The sequence below is a fragment of the Pristis pectinata genome, chromosome 3 (assembly GCF_009764475.1).
Source record: "Pristis pectinata isolate sPriPec2 chromosome 3, sPriPec2.1.pri, whole genome shotgun sequence".
NCBI lineage: Eukaryota > Metazoa > Chordata > Chondrichthyes > Rhinopristiformes > Pristidae > Pristis > Pristis pectinata.
This window is the reverse complement of record NC_067407.1, coordinates 1,450,925-1,471,142: the sequence shown is the minus strand read 5'-3', so window position 1 is coordinate 1,471,142 and position 20,218 is coordinate 1,450,925. Positions and strand designations below refer to the sequence as shown.

The 20,218-nt window shown below is 53.1% G+C and overlaps 2 protein-coding genes across 3 annotated transcripts in view; one reads left to right on the top strand and one right to left on the bottom strand.

Annotated features, from left to right (window-relative positions):
• tyw3 (tRNA-yW synthesizing protein 3 homolog (S. cerevisiae)) overlaps window positions 1-13,671 on the bottom strand; it is a 31,615-nt gene extending 17,944 nt beyond the window's left edge. Inside the window, exons 1-2 of the mRNA XM_052011803.1 lie at window positions 13,606-13,671; window positions 367-602 (exon numbers count right to left, since the gene is read on the bottom strand). Of these exons, the coding sequence (XP_051867763.1) occupies window positions 367-531 (165 nt within the window). The 5' untranslated portion in view covers window positions 532-602; window positions 13,606-13,671. The remainder of the gene's footprint in view (window positions 1-366; window positions 603-13,605) is intronic.
• Window positions 1,183-20,215, top strand: cryz (crystallin, zeta (quinone reductase)). 2 transcript variants are annotated; one of them, XM_052011800.1, is made up of 9 exons: window positions 1,186-1,283; window positions 5,997-6,122; window positions 11,325-11,477; window positions 12,437-12,600; window positions 13,711-13,762; window positions 14,169-14,318; window positions 16,169-16,270; window positions 17,798-17,893; window positions 19,263-20,215. In XM_052011800.1, the coding sequence occupies exons 2-9, from the start codon at window positions 6,003-6,005 to the stop codon at window positions 19,422-19,424; spliced, it is 999 nt and encodes a 332-aa protein (XP_051867760.1). In that variant the 5' UTR covers window positions 1,186-1,283; window positions 5,997-6,002; the 3' UTR covers window positions 19,425-20,215. The 2 variants fall into 2 exon arrangements, with proteins under 2 accessions (XP_051867761.1, XP_051867760.1); XM_052011801.1 differs by lacking the exon at window positions 5,997-6,122 and having other exon boundaries at window positions 1,183-1,283.
• The last annotated feature ends 3 nt before the right edge of the window (window positions 20,216-20,218 follow it).

Sequence of the window (20,218 nt, the reverse complement as noted above, 5' to 3'; positions counted from 1 at the left end):
CCCTCTCACCCCTCCCCTCTCCCCTCTCACCCCTCCCCTCTCCCCTCTCAACCCCTCCCCTCTCCCCTCTCACCCCTCCCCTCTCCCCTCTCACCCCTCCCCTCTCCCCTCTCACCCCTCCCCTCTCCCCTCTCACCCCTCCCCCTCCTCCCCTCTCACCCCTCCCCTCTCCCCTCTCACCCCTCCCCTCTCCCCTCTCACCCCTCCCCTCTCCCCTCTCACCCCTCCCCTCTCCCCTCTCAAACCCCCTCCCCCCTCCCCTCTCACCCCTCCCCTCTCACCCCTCCCCTCTCACCCCTCCCCTCTCACCCCTCCCCCCTCCCCTCTCACCCCTCCCTCCCCTCTCACCCCTCCCTCCCCTCTCACCCCCAGCAGCAGCAGGCGGCCCGAGCAGGAGCTGGTGCTGCAGTACCGCTCCGAGCCGTTCAGCAGTTCCAGCAGCTCGGCGATGGGCGCGTCCACTCGGCCCTTCCTGCTGGTGTCAGCGCCGGGCCGCAGCCGCCGCTCCTTCCACAGCGCGAAGCCGGCCATTGCTCCGGGGGCGGGGCTTCAGGAGGACGGACGGAGTGATTGGTGGGGAGTAGCCGGCTGACAGCTTCCATCTGATTGGAGGAGGAGAGCGGTTAGCTGTGAGCTTTAAGATGATTGGTGAGGACGGAGTGCGGCGGGCCCTGAGCTTTAAGGTGATTGGTGGGGAGGTGGAGCGCGATGCCTTCGAAGTTATTGGAGGCAGAGTGATGCCGGAGGGGATTGATTGGCAGGAGGGGATTGATTGGCAGGAGGGGAGGCGGGGCTAGAATGTTTGAGATGATTCGATAGGATCGACAGGATTGGAGACCACGTGAGAGTATCGATGAGAGGGCGGAGCTTGAGGTGATGATTGGCAGGGACAGATGAAGACAGGAAAGATGTGATTGGCCTGGAGGGCGCACCTTGAGAGGTGATTGGCGGAGCGAAGGGGCGGGACCGATGGTGATTGGCGGCGAAGAGGCGGGGTTGGGCTGATGATTGGGGAAGGGGCGGGGCTAATGGGGAAAGGCGGCGGGGCGGGGTCCGCGGTGATTGGCGGTGGGGCGGGGCTGCTGTGTGAGAGTGAAGGGGCGGGGTCCGCGGTGATTGGCGGTGGGGCGAGGCCAGTGATGATTGGCAGCTCGGTGGGACGGGTAGACACGCCTCCGAGCTATTTAAAGACCGGTTGGCGGATGGCGGCTGCGAGCATCGGCGGAGGGTCGAAGCGCGGGCTGGAGGCCGGTGTCTGACCGACCGGTCGCACTCACCCCGCGGTAGGCGGGGGGAGAGAGGATTGGGGGGGGGGGGGGTGCTGACGGGCTGTTGGGGTGTGATTGGGGGGGAGGGGACGGGACGGGGGGTGTTGGGGGGGAGGGGACGGGACGGGGTGTGATTGGGGGGGAGGGGACGGGACGGGGGGTGTTGGGGGGGAGGGGAGGGGACGGGACGGGGGGTGTTGGGGGGGAGGGGAGGGGACGGGACGGGGGGTGTTGGGGGGGAGGGGAGGGGACGGGACGGGGGGTGTTGGGGGGGAGGGGAGGGGACGGGACGGGGGGTGTTGGGGGGGAGGGGAGGGGACGGGACGGGGGGTGTTGGGGGGGAGGGGAGGGGACGGGACGGGGGGTGTTGGGGGGGAGGGGACGGGACGGGGTGTGATTGGGGGGAGGGGACGGGACGGGGGGTGTTGGGGGGGAGGGGAGGGGACGGGACGGGGGGTGTTGGGGGGAGGGGAGGGGACGGGACGGGGGGTGTTGGGGGGGAGGGGAGGGGACGGGACGGGGGTGTTGGGGGGGAGGGGAGGGACGGGACGGGGGTGTTGGGGGGGAGGGGAGGGGACGGGACGGGGGGTGTTGGGGGGGAGGGGAGGGGACGGGACGGGGGGTGTTGGGGGGGAGGGGAGGGGACGGGACGGGGGGTGTTGGGGGGGAGGGGAGGGGACGGGACGGGGGGGTGTTGGGGGGGAGGGGAGGGGACGGGGGGGTGTTGGGGGGAGGGGACGGGGGGGTGTTGGGGGGAGGGGACGGGACGGGGGGTGTTGGGGGGAGGGGAGGGGAGGGGACGGGGGGTGTTGGGGGGGAGGGGACGGGGGGTGTTGGGGGGGAGGGGACGGGGGGTGTTGGGGGGGAGGGGACGGGGGGGTGTTGGGGGGGAGGGAGGGGACGGGACGGGGGGGTGTTGGGGGGGAGGGGAGGGGAGCGGACGGGACGGGGGGTGTTGGGGGGACGGGACGGGGGGTGTTGGGGGGGAGGGGACGGGGCGGGACGGGGGGTGTTGGGGGGGGAGGGGAGGGGAGCGGACGGGACGGGGGGTGTTGGGGGGGAGGGGAGGGGACGGGACGGGGGGTGTTGGGGGGGAGGGGACGGGACGGGGGGTGTTGGGGGGGAGGGGAGGGGACGGGACGGGGGGTGTTGGGGGGGAGGGGAGGGGACGGGACGGGGGGTGTTGGGGGGGAGGGGACGGGACGGGGGGGTGTTGGGGGGGAGGGGACGGGACGGGGGGTGTTGGGGGGGAGGGGACGGGACGGGGGGTGTTGGAGGGGAGGGGACGGGACGGGGGGTGTTGGAGGGGAGGGGAGGGGACGGGGGGTGTTGGGGGGGAGGGGAGGGGACGGGACGGGGGGGTGTTGGGGGGGAGGGGAGGGGACGGGACGGGGGGGTGTTGGGGGGGAGGGGACGGGGGGGGTGTTGGGGGGAGGGGAGGGGACGGGGGGGTGTTGGGGGGGAGGGGACGGGACGGGGGGGTGTTGGGGGGGAGGGGACGGGACGGGGGGGTGTTGGGGGGGAGGGAGGGGAGGGGACGGGGGGGTGTTGGGGGGGGGGGAGGGGAGGGGACGGGACGGGGGGTGTTGGGGGGGAGGGGAGGTGGACGGGACGGGGGGTGTTGGGGGGGAGGGGAGGTGGACGGGACGGGGGGTGTTGGGGGGAGGGGAGGGGACGGGACGGGGGTGTAGGGGGGGAGGGGAGGGGGGTGTGGAGGGATGGGGACGGGGGGTTGTGGGGGTTGGGGGTGTGGATGGGTTGGAACTGTTCCCCTGCAGTGAAGGAAGCGGAGGGGTGACTTCAGGGGTTTGTCAGATCCTGAGGTGGACGATCCACCCCCAGTGATGGTGGTCTGCCCTCTGGGGAGGGGGTTCAGGGAGGAGGGAGGGGAGGGGTGTGAAGTGGCTGGTTTCCCACACAGGTGGGTGCACAGCCAGAATGTACAGCAGGGAAACAGACCCTTTGGCCCACTGGTCCATGCTAACTGTGCTGCCCAGTGAGCTTGTCCCACCTGCCCATGTGTGGCCCATGGTCCTCTGAACCTCTACTGTCCATGGACTGATGTAAGTGGCTGTTAAATGTTGCTGATGTGCCTGCCTCACCCACTGTTTCTGGCAGCTCATTCCTAATATGCACATGGAGTGAGCTGCCAGAGGACATGGTCAAGGTGGGTCTGATTACAATGTTTAGAAGACACGTGGACAGGAAAAGTTTAGAGGGGTCTGGGCCAAATGTGGGGAAATGGGACTTGCTCAGATGGGCATGGACTAGTTGTGCTGATGGGCCTGTTTCTGTGCTGTAGGACTCGGACTCTGACTCTAAACCTGTGTCTCTGGAAGATATCACCCACTGTCTGTGTAAAACCTTCCTATTTAAACTTTAGCCCTCTTGTTTTTGATACCTCTAGCCTTGGGGGAAAAGATTCTGACTATCCACCCTATCTATACTTCTCATAATTTGACTACCCCTCTCTGGTCACCCCTCAGACTCCTTTGCTCCAGGGAAAACAAGCCCAGCTGATCCAATCTAGAACATAAAACAGTACAGTACAGGCCCTTTGGCCCACAATATTGTGCCGACATCTTATCCTGCTCTAAGATCTATCTAACCCTTCCCTCCCACATAGCCCCCCATTTCTCTATCATTCATGTGTCTAAGAGTCTCTTAAATGTCCCTAATGTATTTGCCCCCACAACCTCTGCCGGCAGTGCGTTCCACGCACCCACCACTCTCTGTTTTAAAAAAAACTTACCTCTGACATCCCCCTTATACCTTCCTCCAACCACCTTAAAATTATGACCCCTCGTTTTAGCCACTGTCGCCCTGGGGAAAAAGTGCCTTTTATCCCTGATCAGTCCTACCCTCACTCCAATCATCCTCGTATTCTTCACATCCATGTAGAACGCCTTAGGGTTTTCCCTAATCCCACTCGCCAAGGACTTCTCATGCCCCCTTCTAGCTCTCCTAAGTCCATTCTTAAGCTCCCACCTGGTGAGCTTGTAACTCTTCAGAGTCCTGACTGATCCCTGCTTTCTAAACCCTTGGGTAAGCTTCTTTCTTCCTCGAGACAAGATATTCTATGTCTCTTGTCAACCATGGTTCTACCATCCTTCCCCTGCCTCAATGGGACAAACCTATCCAGAACACCATGCAAGTATTCCCTAAACAACCTCCACATTGCCACTGTGCACTTCCCCAAGAACATCTGTACACAATTTACGCTCCCAAGTTCCTACCTAATAGCATCATAATTCCCCCTCTCCCAGTTAAATACTTCCCCATATCATCTGCTCCTATCCCTCTCCAAGGCTGTGGTAAAGGTCAAGGAGTTATGGTCACTGTCTCCAAAGTGTTCTCCCACAGGCTCATTGCCTGGTACCAGGTCCAGTATGGCCTCTCCTCTAATCTCTCCACATAACTAAAGTTCTGCAGTCCAGACAGCATCCTGGAGAACCACCTCTGCACTCTCACCAGTGCAGTGGCCTTCTATCTATATTGCAGTAACCAGAAGTGCACACAATACTGCTGGTGCAGCATAACCAGTGTACTTTGAAGTTGTACTGTCACCTCCCTGCATTCCTGTGCACATGCTTGGGAGAAGGATGGTGACCTGAGACTGCACTGGGACAGAAGGTGAACTGGTTAAAGAAGGCATGGGTCCCTGGTGAGAGTATTTACACAGGCAGAAAGTCCTGGAGAGATACAGCACAAACAGGCCATCGAGCCCATTTACACCAACCCTACACTGGTCCCATTTTATTCTCCCCACATTCCCATCAACTCCCCCCCCCCCCCCCCCCCCCCCCCCCCCCCCCCCCCCCCCCCCCCCCCCCCCCCCCCCCCCCCCCCCCCCCAAGATTCTACCCCTCACCCACATACTGGGGACAATTTACAGTGGCCAATTAACCCACTGACTCCCCACACCTCTTTAGAAGTGAGGGGAAACTGTAGCACCTGGGGGAAACCCACACAGTCACAGGGAGAACGTGCAAACTCCACACAGACAGTGCCGGAGGTTATGATCACAGTGTAACTGGCAGCTTGATGTTCAGCATTGACTTCAGTGGGCTGAAGGGCCTGTTCCTGTGCTGTGTGACTGAGTCAATGTCACTAACACAAAGTAGGAGTGTGATAGGGAACCGGGCTTGTGGAGTTGAGCACTTTTGACTTGGAGTGTGCAGTTTGTGAGTACTGTATGTTAAAGGCTTGTATTACTCTAGTGCCCATCACAGCCTCTGGTGATGCCAAAGTTAGCTGGGAGGTGTGGCAGCCAAGTGTTGCATAGCTGACTCCCAAAAATAAATGGTAATTATGTTGTCTGTTTTTGTGACATTTGATTGACAAACATAACATCTCATTCAAAATTTGGCATTTCTGACACCAACAGAGTTAGCGTGGCCTGCCCTGAACTGGGCATGGCTTGCTCTTGGCACACACCCCAGTGCACCGGTGCAATACTCATTGGCTTAGATGGGTGCCTTGGCCAGCATGAATGAGTTGGGCTGAAGGGTCTGTTTCCATGCTGTATGACTCTCTCTCACTCTCTCAACCTTAACATGCATTCCCCCCCAGTCCCCTCCAAAGCACTGACCACCCCCCCCCCGATTGAAGTGACATCAGCCTCAGCGCTATCTCCACCCTGAGCAGAGCTGTTGCATCGTGTGTGAGTAGCCCCAGACCATTGCGGGTTTCTGGGAAGGTTTGACTCTGTAACTCATTAAATCCTAGGTGGGTATGGCCTCTGGAAGATCAGCCGTGTCCCTCATGCGAGCTGTGCGAGTGGCTGAGTTCGGTGAGCCCTCAGTGCTCCAGCTGCGATCGGATGTTCCTATTCCCAAACCAAGTGACAATCAGGTGACGTGCTCCATCTCTTCAGTACTGTTGTTAAAGGCACGACGTACTTGGGTTTGGAACTGACCACGTCACCAAGGTCCAGGTTCACTGATAGGTTGATCAGCTCAAAGTACAGCCTCAGAGTAGAGGGATGTACCTTTAAAACAGATGAGGAGGAATTTCTTCAGCCAGAGGGCGGTGAATCTGTGGAATTTGTTGTCACGGACGTCTGTGGAGGACGTCATTGGGTGTATTTATGGCAGAGATTGATAGGTTCTTGATTGGTGAGGGGTTAAGAGTTACAGGGAGAAGGTGGGGGAATAGGGTTGGGGGGGAAAAAATCAGCCAGGATTGAATGGCAGAGCAGACTCGATGGGCCGGATGGCCTAATTTTGCTCCTAGGTCTTATGGTAAAGTAGATTTAAGGTTATAAAATGGAAGCTGCGGTGGTTTCTTATTGCAGTTTCTGTTGGGTGACGAGATTTGAAGTGAATGTTTCTTGAGCCTGTGCCAGTCCTATCCTCGTAGCCCAGGGCAGTCTGTACCCAACCTTCATCTGAATATACTCGAGTAGGGACTAAGAATCTTTTTTACCTGTTGTGGGGTGTCTAAGACGAGGGCATGGGCTTAGGGTGAGGGGATCTGAGGGAGAATCTTTTCCCCCAGAGGGGGGTGGAATTGAGGCAGAGGCTTCCTCAACATTGAAACAACATCTGGACGAGCACTTGAATCTCCAAGGCAGAGAAGGTATGGACCACGTGCTGGGAAATGGGATGGTGCAGATGAGTGCAATGGTCAGCATGGACTGGTGGGCCGAAGGGTCTGTTTCTGTGCTGTGTGACTCTGACACCTGTAGTCTGTACACAGATCTGGTCTTCACGTTACAGAAAGAATATCCAGGCACGGGAGAGGGTGCAGGGAGGACTCACCAGGCTTCTGCCCTTCCTTTTAGAAAGGGAAAAGCCGAGGCCTGACCTGATTGGTATTTAATGTTTCACTAGGTGGAGACGGAGGTGATTTATTTTTTTATTTTCCTTCTTGAAGATGGAACAGAGAACATTACAGCACAGTCCAGGCCCTTCGGCCCACAATGTTGTGCTGACGTTTTATCCTACTCTAAGATCTATCTAACCCTTCCCTCCCACATAGCCCCCAATTTCTCTATCATTCATGTGTCTATCTAAGAGCCTCTTAACTGTCCCTAATGTATTTGCCCTCACAACCTCTGCTGGCAGTGTGTTCCATGCACCAACCACTCTGTGTAGTTTTAAAAAAAACTTACCCCTGACATCCCCCTTGTATCTTCCTCCAATCACCTTAAAATGATGTCCCCTCTTGTTAGCTGTTGTCACCCTGGGAGAAAGTCTCTGACTGTCCACTCGACCTATGCCTCTTATCATCTTGTACACCTCTATTAAGTCACCTCTCATCCTCCTCTCCAAAGAGAAAAGCCCTAGCTTGCTCAACCTATCCTCATAAGACATGCTCTCCAATCCAGGCAACATCCTGGTAAATCTCCTCTGCACCCTCCCTAAAGCTTCCGCGTCCTTCCTATAATGAGGCAACCAGAACTGAACACAATCCTCCAAGTGTGGTCTAACCAGAGTTCTATAAGAGTTGCAACATCACCTCGTGGCTCTTGAACTCAATACCCCGACTAGTGAAGGCCAACACACCATACACCTTCTTAACAACCCTATCGACCTGCGCGGCAGCTTTGAGGGATCTATGGATGTGGACCCCAAGGTCCCTCTGTTCCTCCGCACTGCTAAGAGTCCTGTCATTAACCTTGTATTCTGCCTTCAAATTCAATCTCCCGAAGTGTATCACTTCACACTTATCTGGGAACTTAAACTTGGGCATCGGTATGTTGGCTTCCAATAAATGCAGTTGTGCGTGTTCCTTTCCCGGAGGATGGTGACATTGTGCAACTTGCTACCACAGGAAGGCGTTGATCAGGGGTCCCTTATCATGGAGGGATACAGCACGGAAACAGGCCCTTTGGCCCACTGAGTCTGTGCCAACCATCACTCACCCATTGACGACAACCCTACATCGATCCCATTTCATTCTCCCCACATTCCCATCAACTCCCCCCAGATTCTACCCCTCACCCACACACTGGGGATAATTTACAGCGGCCAATTAATCCACTGACCCCGCACGTCTTTGGAATGTGGGAGGAAACCGGAGCACCCGGGGGAAACCCATGTGGTCACAGGGAGAACGTGCAAACTCCACACAGACAGTGCCAGAGGTTGGGATCAAACCCGGATCTCTGTGGCTGTGGTTCTATCAGCTGCCTCACTCTGCAGCCCTGTATTACAAACATGGTTTAAGTTGCAGGGAGCGGGAAGGCAGAGAGAGCAGTGCAAATGTGAGTTGTTCCTTTAAAAGCCAGCGGTTGGCGATGAGGAAAAGTTGAATCAAAGGTGCAGCCACATCTGTGGAGAGAGAAAGGTGGTGACGTTAAATGCCCCGCTCTGACTTCTGTCTCCAGCCTCCATTGTAAGCTCAGTTATGTTTAATTGTTTCTTTTGTGAACATTGCGTCTCTAATGCTCTGTGCCTGTGATGCTGCTGCACGTAAGTTTTTCCTTGTACTTGCAGCATTGGTCATGCACGACTACTGGGCTTTGTGTCTGAGAATGCTGCCACCCTCAGCACTTGATATCGAATTGAACAATTTCGGGTAAACACCCTCGCTTTTCCTCCTGATATGGCTAGACCTTTGAAGTTTCAATTTGTTTTCCTGTCTCTAACCCCTGAGTTTTGAAGTAATTGTTCCCCTGACAGTTTTGGCCTGCACCTTATCTCAGGCGCTCCCCTGGTTCTCTGCACCCTCCCCCTCTCTGCAATGTGCCCACTACTGATGAGAGATCTTTGACCAGGAATGTCGACTGCCTTTCTCTTCCCCACTGATGCTGCCGGGCCTGCATCCAGTCAACCGGCAAGTTTCTGTGCTGTATAACTTTGACTATATAAGATTAGAGAGGCATAGATTGGGTAGGTGGCCAGAATCTTTTCCCCATGGTGGAGATATCAAAAACAAGATGGTTTGTTTTAGGGTGAGGAGGTGGAGATTTAACAGGGATCTAAGGGGAAAGTTTTTTTTGCAGAGGGGTTGATATCTGGCACTTGCTGCCAGAGGAGGAGGAGGAGGAATCGGGTACATTCGCTACGTTTCAGAGATATTGAGACAGATGCTTAAATAGACAAGGCAGAGAAGGGTATGGTTCTGATGTGGGCAAACCAGATTGGTGTAGATGGGCAAAAGGGTCAGCATGGACGTGGTGGGCCAAAGGGCCTGTTTCGGTGCTGTACCATTCTCTCTAATATTCACCTCAACCACTCCCTGTCGGAATGAGTTCTGTATTCCCACTGCTCTCTGGGTGAAGGAGTTTCTCCTGAATTCCTCTCTGGATATTATTAATATTTGCTAGAATTAAAGGCAACTAATCCATCAAAATTATAACATTTATAATGAATATCAGATCACCCCTCATCTACTCCCCCAGCCACAGACTGACCTCTCGATTCTGAGAACATCCTAAAATATTTTTGCCTATTCATGCAGTCTTTGAAAAACATTATGAACAAAACAAAATGGAAGAACGAACGTGAAGGCAGAGTACAGGGTTAATGCAGGACTCTGAGCGGTGTGGAGGAACAGAGCGATCTTGGGGTCCATGTCCATAGATCCCTCAAAGTTGCCGTGCAAGTTGATAGTGTAGTTAAGAAGGCGTATGGAGTGTTGGCATTCATTAGTCGGGGGCTTGAGTTCAAGATCCACGAGGTAATGTTGCAGCTCTATAGAACTCTGGTCAGACCACACTTGGAGGATTGTGTTCAGTTCTGGTTGCCTCATTATAGGAAGGATGTGGAAGCTTTAGAGAGGGTGCAGAGGAGATTTACCAGGATGCTGCCTGGATTAGAGAGCATGTCTTATGAGGATAGATTGAGTGAGCTAGGGATTTTCTCTTTGGAGAGGAGGATGAGATGCAACTTGATAGAGGTATATAAGATTATGAGGGGCATAGACAGTGTGGACAGGCAGCACCTTTTCCCCAGGGTGGCAATGGCCAATACCAGAGGACATCAGTTTGTGTGTGGAGGAAAGTTCAGGGGAGATGTCAGAGGTAGGTTTTTTTACACAGAGAGTGGTGGGTACCTGGAACACACTGCTGGGGGTGGTGGTAGATGCTGATACAACAGGGACATTTAAAAGGCTCTTAGATAAGATGAGATATCTTTTAGTCCCATGTACATCAAAACACAGTGAAATGCATCTTTTCCATAGTGTTCTGGGGGCAGCCCGCAAGTGTTGCTACGTTTCCGGTACCAACATAGCATGCCCACAACTTCCTAACCCGTACATCTTTGGAATGTGGGAGGAAACCGGAGCACCCATAGGAAACCCATGCAGACACAGGGAGAAAGTACAAACTCCTTACAGACAGCGGCGGGAATTGAACCCGGGTTGCTGGCGTTGTAATAGTGTTAAGCTAACTGCTACACTACCATGCCTGTAGGTAAGAAAAATGGAGGGTTATGGGCTGAGCAGGAGGGAAGGGTCAGATTGATCATGGAGGAGGTGTTCATATAGTTCTGCACAACATGGTGGGCTGCAGGGCTCGGACTGCGCTGTGCTGTTCTAAACCACTCTCTGTACTCCGTGTGGTCTAACAAAAAGTTTGATGCAAGTTTAACATGCCTGTCTTTGAATTTTCTCTCTGGTGCTCAGCTACAGTTGTTGTTTTATGGTTTAATTAAGCTGCATCTCTACATCGAAGGCTGTGTGGAATCTCCTTCCACCCTATTTCTCTTTATATTTCATTACTCATGATGTTGAGACTGTATATAAATAGACCTACTTTGTTTCATTGCTTATTCCTGAGGATGGTGAGGATAGTATGGATTGTAAATGTATGTAAACAAGGACCTTTGGAAAGAGAATGTGATATGTATCTGAAAAGGGAGAAGAGCAGGCTAAAGCCTCTTTGCTTTGCTTTGGTGAAGAGCTAGTACAGACACAATGGGCAGAAGGGCTACAATGTAAGGGAGGATCTGAACATGGGGAAAGTCTCCCTGAGTTTGGATCTGTACTTGTGTTCACATTGGTTCACAGGAGGACTGAATGGTGTGTTGGGGCTGCCCTGGAATGCCCAGTACTGGTGAGGGGGCACACACTACTGACCATCTGCGCTTCTCCCTGCCCTGTTAGGTGCTGATCCGAGTCCATGCGTGTGGCGTAAATCCCGTGGAGACCTACATGCGTTCCGGATCCTATGCGAGGAAACCAGCTCTGCCTTGGACACCAGGCCATGATGTTGGGGGAGTCATTGAAGAAGTGGGGCAGTGTGTCACTACTTTCAAGGTACTTGGTTGGATGTTGTGTCAGTCACAATGGATGCTTCCCAGCCCAGCAACCCAACTACCAATGGGAATTGTTCTTGACTGGGTTTTAAGTGGGTCAGTAAGTTTGCAGATGACACTACAATAGGTTGACAGTGAAGGTGGTTCTCAGGATTTGGAGGCATCTTGATCAGATGGGTAAGTAGGCTGAGGAATGGCAAATGGAGTTTAATTCAGGGCCCTAGGGAGTGTTGTAGAACAGAGGGACCTTGGAATACAGGTACATGGTTCACTGAAAGTGGTGGCACAGGTAGATGGTGGTGAAGAAGGTTTTTGCCACGCTGGCCTTCATCAGTCCAAGCACTGAGTATGGAAGTTGGGACGTTATGTTGCAGTTGTACAAGGTGTTGGTGAGGCCGCACATGGACTATTGTGCTCAGTTTTGGTCACCTTGTTACAGGAAAGATGCCATTAAGCTGGAAAGAGTGCAGAAGAGATTTACGAGGATGTTGCTGGGACTCGAGGGACTGAGTTATGGAGAGAGGTTGAGCAGGTTTGGACCTTTTTCAATAGTGTAGGAGAATGAGGGGTGATCTTGTAGAGGTGTATAAAATCATGAGGGACATAGACAGGGTGACTGCACTCAATCTCTTTCCCAGGGCTGGGGAATCAAGAACTAGAGGCCATAGGTTTAAGGTGAGAGGGGAGAGGTTTAATAGGAACCTGAGGGGCAACTTGTTCACCCAGAGGGTGGTGAGTATATGGAACGAGCTGCCAGAGGAAGTGGTTGAGGCAGGTACATTAACATTTAAAAGGAACTTTTGTACAGGTGCATGGATAGGAAAGGTTTAGAGGGCAAATGGGACAAGATTAGATGGGAATCTTGGTCGGCGTGGACCAGTTGGACCAAAGGGCCTGTTTCTGTGCTGTATGACTCTCTGAATGAAATGTTAATAAATTGTCCCTTTGTTGTTTTGAAAGAAAAGTGATCGAGTTTTTACAAGTAAAACCATTACTGGTGGATATGCTGAATACACAGTCGCTTCGGATGACTCTGTCTACCATTTGCCGGATAGTCTAAGCTACAAGGAAGGATCAGCTATTGGAATCCCTTACTTCACTGCCTATCGTGCCCTCCTGCAAAAGTAAGCAACTGTAAACTTGATAGCAAAGTGAATTGTCTTACCTCGAGAAAGATCAAGGTGTTGTGGGAATTTCTTGGCCTCCGAGAGCACAGATGTGAACTCTCGGCTCCATTTTCTGGATCACTTGCCGGAGTCAAAATCAAAGTGGAGTTTATTGTCATCTGTACAAGTCCATGTGTGCACGGGTGCATCACAGGCACATAGCATCAGATAAGCAGCATTCAATAGAAAAACAAGTTATGCACAATTTTTACAAGAGAACACAATTAAACAAAATAAAAAGTTCATTTTAGAGCAAAGTGGTCCCAGTGTTGCTGAACTGCAGTGATTAGGGTTGTGCCGGTTGGTTCAAGAAGCAAATGGTTGAAGGGAACTCGCTGTTCCTGAACCTGGTGGTGTGCGACTTCAGGCTTCTGTACCTTGAGGCTGATGTTTACAAATGTCTGAATTTGGCAGGCAAGTAATGAGCAGCTTCTCCACTGAACCTACCCCCGAGCTCATACCCAACTGGTCACCTGCAAGGAATGTATCCCCTGGGGGTGAGGAACAGACGCAGTGCCAGTTGGTGGAGAAATCCTCCCTGTTGTTCCTCCAAACATGGGAAGGTGAAACTTGTCGGAGAGAGTGGAACACAATCAGGGGAATGTGATTGTTTGGGGACAAAAATGGAAAGGTGAATTTTGTTTTTGAAATGGTGACTGTTTGAGAGATGTTGGGGTTCAGAGGTATCTGAGGGTCCTTGTACACGAGTCACTGAAAGTTCCACATGCAGGGACAGCAAGCTATCAGGAAGGCAAAGGTGCACTGGCCTTGGTGCAAGAAGGTCCAAGGTCAAGAGTCAACCCTGCCCATTGCAGTTCTACCTCCCCCACCTGGAATGCCGGGCACGGGCCCGCTGTCCTCCTGTGGGCACGGGCCCGCTGTCCTCCTGTGGGCACGGGCCCGCTGTCCTCCTGTGACTACAAACATACATTGTGCCGATTTTTGCATTGGTTCACTTCCTACCTGTCGTGGTTCTGGCAGAAGTTGACTTGGGGAGTGCTGTACCAGTCACTGGCTCCGCACCCAGTTGTAGCAAGGCCTTTCACCTGGACTTCTTTCTGTTTTCAGAGCACATGCGAGGGCAGGGGAGACCGTTCTGGTTCACGGAGCGAGTGGTGGGGTAAGCTGCACCGACTGAATCGCAGGAGGTGGCCATTCAGCCCATCGGGCCCGTGCTGGCCAATGAGAGCCACTTCAATTATTGGCATTACCAGCCCCTCCAAGTGGGCATCTGGGCTGTTAAATGTAATGAAGGTTTCTGCCTCCACCAGTCTTGTAGGCAGAGTCTTGGGATAAAGTACCTCCACTCCCAGTTATTGTTCTCTACTGAGAGATTGTGCTGTTTTTCCTAACTTGAATCCACAAGCAAAAATGTCATTTAAAATGGGAAAAGGTGCCTGGAACAATGGAGTTTGGGTTTCTGTGCTTGCCTGGAGGGCAGGAGGGTGACGTTTAGCCTGTGGGGATGGCTATCCAGCTGGGAAGCTTTCTTCAGTTCCGAGGGTAATGAGTGTACTGACTTGCAGGTGGGGATAGCTGCCTGCCAGGTCGCCAGAGCTCATGGACTGAAGGTACTCGGTACAGCTGGCACTCCGGAAGGAATGTGTCTGGTCGAAAGGAACGGAGCTCACAAGGCTTTTAACCACAGGGAGACTGGCTACACCAACCAGATCAAGGTACACACCCGGCACTTGGGGTGGGAGGAGAGAACTGTCAATGTCCTGGGTCAAAACCCTACATCAGAACCAGGACAGGAATGGTTACTGTTCCAGGCTGATGCTCTGGGAGGTCATTGAGACTGCTGGATCAGTATAAATGGGTGGGTGATGGTCGGCACAGACCCGGTGGGCCGAAGGTTCTGTTTCCTTTCTGTGTAGTTCAGTTCCAGTTGAATTTCTGAGGCCATCTTCAAATTCTTTTTATCCAAAAGCAAATAGCTGCAGACGTGGGGACTGCCCAGCAGGTGAGGAGGAGAGAACCAAGTTAATGTTTCATCAGAATCCGCTGAAAGGATCGATCGTCTACTTGTTTGCTTGATAATGGTGGGTGGCCACACCATCCCCAGCCCTGTTACATGCCCTCCCCTGGGCCTCATGGACTTTGCTCTCTGCTCCCCCCTTGGCCTCTGTGGAGCCGTGAAGTAAGGACAGTGAATCGGCAGGGTGGGAGGGTGGCACTGCTGCAACAGAATCCGAGCTTGGTGACTGTGTTCAGTGACCGCACCGACTGGGTCAGGCCCTGAGCTTCCTGGCCCCGTTCCCTGTCTGAGCAAGTGTTTGCTCTGACTTCAGCCACTCAGTCATTCAGTAACTCGAGCCCAAAGTCTCTGGGGTTCAAATTCCACCTCAGACTCAACTAATTAATTGAGGGTACTGTGGGAGGGGTCACACTGTTGGGGGGGGGGAGGGGGGGTGCTTTTTATCAGATGAAACCTCAAACTGTGGCCCTGACTGCTGTTGATCAATGGAGTTCCTTCAAAGGTTCTACCCAGCATTCAGCCCCTGTATGACTGTTCAAAACGACACAGCCCACCGAGTCCGTGCCGACCGACACCCACCCATTGACACCAACCCTACACTGATCCCATTTCATTCTGCCCACATTCCCATCAAGTCCCCCCAGATTCTACCCCTCACCCACACACTGGGGACAATTTACAGCGACCAATTAACCCACCAACCCACATGTCTTTGGGATGTGGGGGGAAAACGGAGCACTCGGGGGGGGGGAACCCACACGGTCACAGGGAGAACATGCAAACTCCACACAGACAGCGCCGGAGGTTGGGATCAAACCCAGGTCTCTGGGGCTGTGAGGCAGCGACTCTGCCCGTCGTGTCACCCAATAATCTGTGTGATCTTTTTGTGCATTAATTGGTGTATCTTGCATATGTGCAACACTGCTTGTTTCATTACATCTGTAGTGCTTTGGGATATCCAGAGGCCACAAATTGTATGATAGAAATGCAAGTCAGTTCCCTTTGATTGTAGACACTGGGGTCAGACCCAGTTCCAAAAGTCCAGAATCCTGATGGTTCGCTAACTAGCTCACTCAGTGGTTTGCAATGTGAGCTGGGGTCGGGTGTACAAGTGTGGTGCCTGACTGAGGTCGGGAACACCCTGGGTGAGGAAGGTGGGACGTTTGTAGCTGGAGCCGGGGTCCTGAGTCTTTGTACAATCTCTCGCTCCCTTTAAACTCACTGGTTCACTGGAGAATTTGTGTAAACATTTAGAAAAAAACTGAAATAAGAATGGGTAGGGTGTTAATAGTGTAACATCCAAAAGTTCGGAACCTCCAAATCCCCAGGGTGCTGGATTTTCTGATTCAGCCCCACAACCCCCCCCCCCCCCATCCCCCACTCTATCCTGCTGCCCAAAGAATTACTTTCCCTTGTACGTCAGTCCACCTCCTTTGCTGCCTAACTTGTCCTCATCACCTTCCCGGCACTGGTTACAAAGCATCACCTCTCTCTGCATATTACCTGGTATATCTGTGTCGTTAATCAGCTGTGTCCCCTTCCTGCCAGGATTATACAGGAGGTCGTGGAGTGAATGTGATCGTAGAGATGTTGTCCAATGTGAACCTGAGCAATGACCTGCAGCTCCTGAGCAACGGAGGCCGAGTGATTGTGAGTGAGGCGGTGATGGTGTGTCCGGTACCGGCGCTGCACTTGGGCTTTGCTTCATTAGGTAGGGGGGGTGACTCAGCCCCTGGAAGCACACCCCTTGCACCTCGCCAGCTCTGACACTTCCCATCTCCATCTCTGCCAGAAAGTTTTGAAGACTTGGTGTGTTGCTGGAGAGGTGGCCCCCATCCTTGGTGGGGTGAGGTGGGGGGTGCTTCCTGCCATCACCCTAAACAACCTGCCTCTGGAACTAGCAGCAGCAGTTGACTGCTGGGTCCTCGGATCCTGCTTCTCCACGTATCAGGATCACAGCAGATCTCGGTGCCATTTCCCCCTGTTCCCCTGATCTTCCAGTCTCTGAATGAACTCTGAGCTTCCACAGCCATCTGAGAAAGAATTCCAAGGATTCCCCACCCTTGGAGTGAAGGAATTCCTGCTTATCTTGACACAGTGACCCCTAGTTCTAAACTCCTCCCATTGAGCCCTGGAAGAATTTTGTAAATTTCAATAAGATCACCTCTCATTTCTATAAACTTTAAAAAGTTCACACCTAGTCTGCTTGATATTTTCCCACCAGGCAAACCTGCCGTCCTGTTACTGACCTGGTGAAGATTCACCCCTCAGTGGCCAATACAACCTTGGAGAGCAGACTGTACATTATATCCAGCTGCAGCCTCGCCAGGGCCTTCTATAATTGTACGAACGTTTCCCACTGCTATGTATTCCCTCTGCCCTGCTCTCAGCTTGTCTTGTATCCTCTACATCCTGCTCCCTAGTTTTGTACCGTTAGCAACTGGGAGCAATGATGTGCACTGCTCCCACCCCTCCGTGGGCCATGAACAGCTGGGCCCAGGAACTCATCCCTGCAGCAGCTCACTCATCGCAGCCTGTCGAAACCTGACACACCCAGTGATGCTTTCTGTCCATTGACCAATTCCCAATCCAGGTCAGTGCAGTATCCCCAATTCCAGCTGCTCTAACCTCGATCTAAATACACCATATTCACTCGTTTTCCCCCTCATCTACTCTTGTGGGCACTTTCACACAGCTCCCAGTAGATTAGTCAAAGATGATTCCCTTTCTTAAATCCATGTTGACTCTGTTATCATCCCTTTCATTTTAGATTCCAGCGTTCCCCCTACTGCTGATGCCAGGCTAACGGGTCACTGGTTCCCTCCCTCAGGAATTAGTGGGGTCACATTTGTTATCCTCAGTCTGTAGGAACAATTACTGATTCGAGAGAGGTGTAAAAACCAACCAATGCACCCACCTCTCTGACAACCTCCTTCACAAACCCTCCAGTTCTGGACTACAGAGGAATAAGTAAATCACTCTGCTTGTGTTAACACCCAAAGTCACAACACATTTTAATCTTTTATCAAAGAAACAGAATCACACTCTGCAACCTGTTTTGTAGTTTGACACTATCCCCAGAATGTCCCTGGTGAATCTGCTCTATGGCCACCCAGGCCTGAGCATCCTCAGAATGTGGTGAAGTTGTCACTCAGTTGGTCTGTTTTCATTCTGCAGATTGTGGGCTGCAGGGGCTCCATTGAGATAAACCCCAGAGACACCATGGCCAAGGAGACCAGCATCATCGGCACTGCACTGAACACTGCGACCGAGGTAAGAATGGCCCCTGAAGGTCAGAGACCGAGGTCCTCGTGCCTCAACTGCAGGAAATCGTTTTAATTGGTTTGCTACGTCTGATTGGATGGTAGCAGCCAGTGTGGGGAGGGTGGGAGGTGACGGGGTGGGGTGATGGTGGGTGCGCTTGTGTAAATAACCCACAGAAACTGGCCTTCCACGATGAATTTGGACTTTTTCCCTTCCGTCTAATTCAAATGAAATATTCTGCTCTTGTTTTCCTGAAGTTACCAGGAATGATAACTGGAGTCTCCACGCTGCTCCCACTCCACAATCCACCACTAGCTGCCCTGCTTCAGCTGCTGGGGCGCTGGAATTCTCTCCCACCCCTCCCCTCTCTTCTGCTAAAACTCCTCGATCAGCCTTCCTGTGGCACCATTTACAGTAAAACTCCCGATAATCCGGACACCTGAACTCTGGCAGTGCTGGACTGGCAGATCAGAGGTTATTTATTAAAACCAACACATTTTGAAAAGATGTAACGTGGTGATATTTCAGTGAAGCCGGTGGGTTTAAAAGGACCAAAGGAAACAGAACCAAGAGCCTGGGCAACGGTGAGAGCAGGGAGTGTGGGAACTGGGACTGGGCAAGTGAACAGGGAGCATGGGATCCAGGGTCCTGGTAGGGGAGTGGGGAACAGGCGACTTGTACAGTCTTGTTCAGTTTTGGTCGCTTTGCTATTAGGAAAGATGCCACTAAGCTGGAAGGAGAGCAGAGGGAGATTTACAAAGATGTTGCTGGGACTTGGGACTGAGTTATGGAGAGGGGTTGAGTAGGCTGGGACTTTATTCCTTGGAGTGTAGGAGACTGAGAGGTGACCTTATAGAGGTGTATAAAATCATGAGGGGTACAGATGGGGTGAATGTGCAGTTTTTTTCCCCCCAGGTCGAGGAACCACGAACCAGAGGGCACAGGCTTAAGGTGAGAGGGGAGAGAATAGGAACCTGAAGGGCAACTTGTTCACCCAGATGGAACGAGCTGCCAGAAGAAGTGGGCGAGGCAGGTACATTGAGAACATTTAAAAGGCACTTGGACAGGTCCATGGATGGGAGAAGTTTAGAGGGATATGGGCCGAATGTGGGCAGATGGGACTGGCTTAGATGGGAATCTTGTCTGGCATGGACCTGTTTCCATGCTGTGTGACTCAATGGCTCTGAGTGGAAATTGCAACCATCTCCCAGTGAGCCAGATGCCGATCCATGGGTGTTTCGGAGCAGTTGGACATTGGATTATCAGAGTTTTACTACATTGAAGGTACTTGTTACTGCTGCATTTATATTGAGCTGTGCACATCCTGGAGGTTTCCTGAGCAACCGTGACCAATCAAGGCTCTGTTCTTTCTCCACAGGAGGAACTGCAGGAGACGGCGGCCGCCCTACTTGCGGGAATGGAGGTGGGTTGGCTGAGGCCGGTGGTGGGGCCGGAATTCCCACTGGAAAAGGCAGCCCTGGCCCACGAGGAGATCATGAAGGGTTCCGGAGCCAGGGGCAAGATGATTCTGACCATGTGATCCATCAGTCCCTGGGGAGAGGAAACCGGATGATGTGTGTGACAGAATGTTCCCAGTTGTGTTTGACAGGGGGTGGGGGAGAAGTGAGTTGGTTTGAGCACTCACACCGATGCCTCTGCACGCACTTGTGTATGCTTTACTTGAGTTGAACTGAAGGTTTTGGCTGCAGTCCTCCAGTTGGCAGTGTTGGCCCAACAACCTGGTCCCGCACTGATGGGGAAGGAAGTGTGTGTAGTCGACTCGACTGCAGACACCAGTCTGGACTGGGTTTGTACTGACTGAGCCGAGAGTCCTGTCAGTGGGGGACAATGCTGTCTGGATGCTGTTGCCCTATGTTGAAGCAGCCTTGCTTTCCACCATTCTAATGCTGCTCTTAAACGGGAGGCCCAGTGGGTGGACGGGAGTGGGCGAGGCAGTGGGACAGGCACCCTTGTAGTCACGGAGAATGTACAAACTCCACACAGACTGCAGCAGAGGTCAGGATTGTATCTGGGCCTATGGAGATGTGGGGCAGTGGTGTTGACTGGTGCATCATGCTGCTACCCAATAGACTGTTTCCTTGTGTGAATTGAAGCAAGATTAATGTTCAATATTATCTAAGAAAGAAAAATGGGCTGGGTCAATAATGAGGACACAAATTTAGTGTTTGACAGGAGGGGAGAGGAGGAGAATGTTCCCACAGTGAGTTGGAGATCTGGAAGCCACTGCCTGAAAGGTGAACAGATTCAACAGGAACTTGTAGAGGGAACTGGAGAACTACTGGGAAATGGGGAATGTGCAGGATGTGGGGCGCA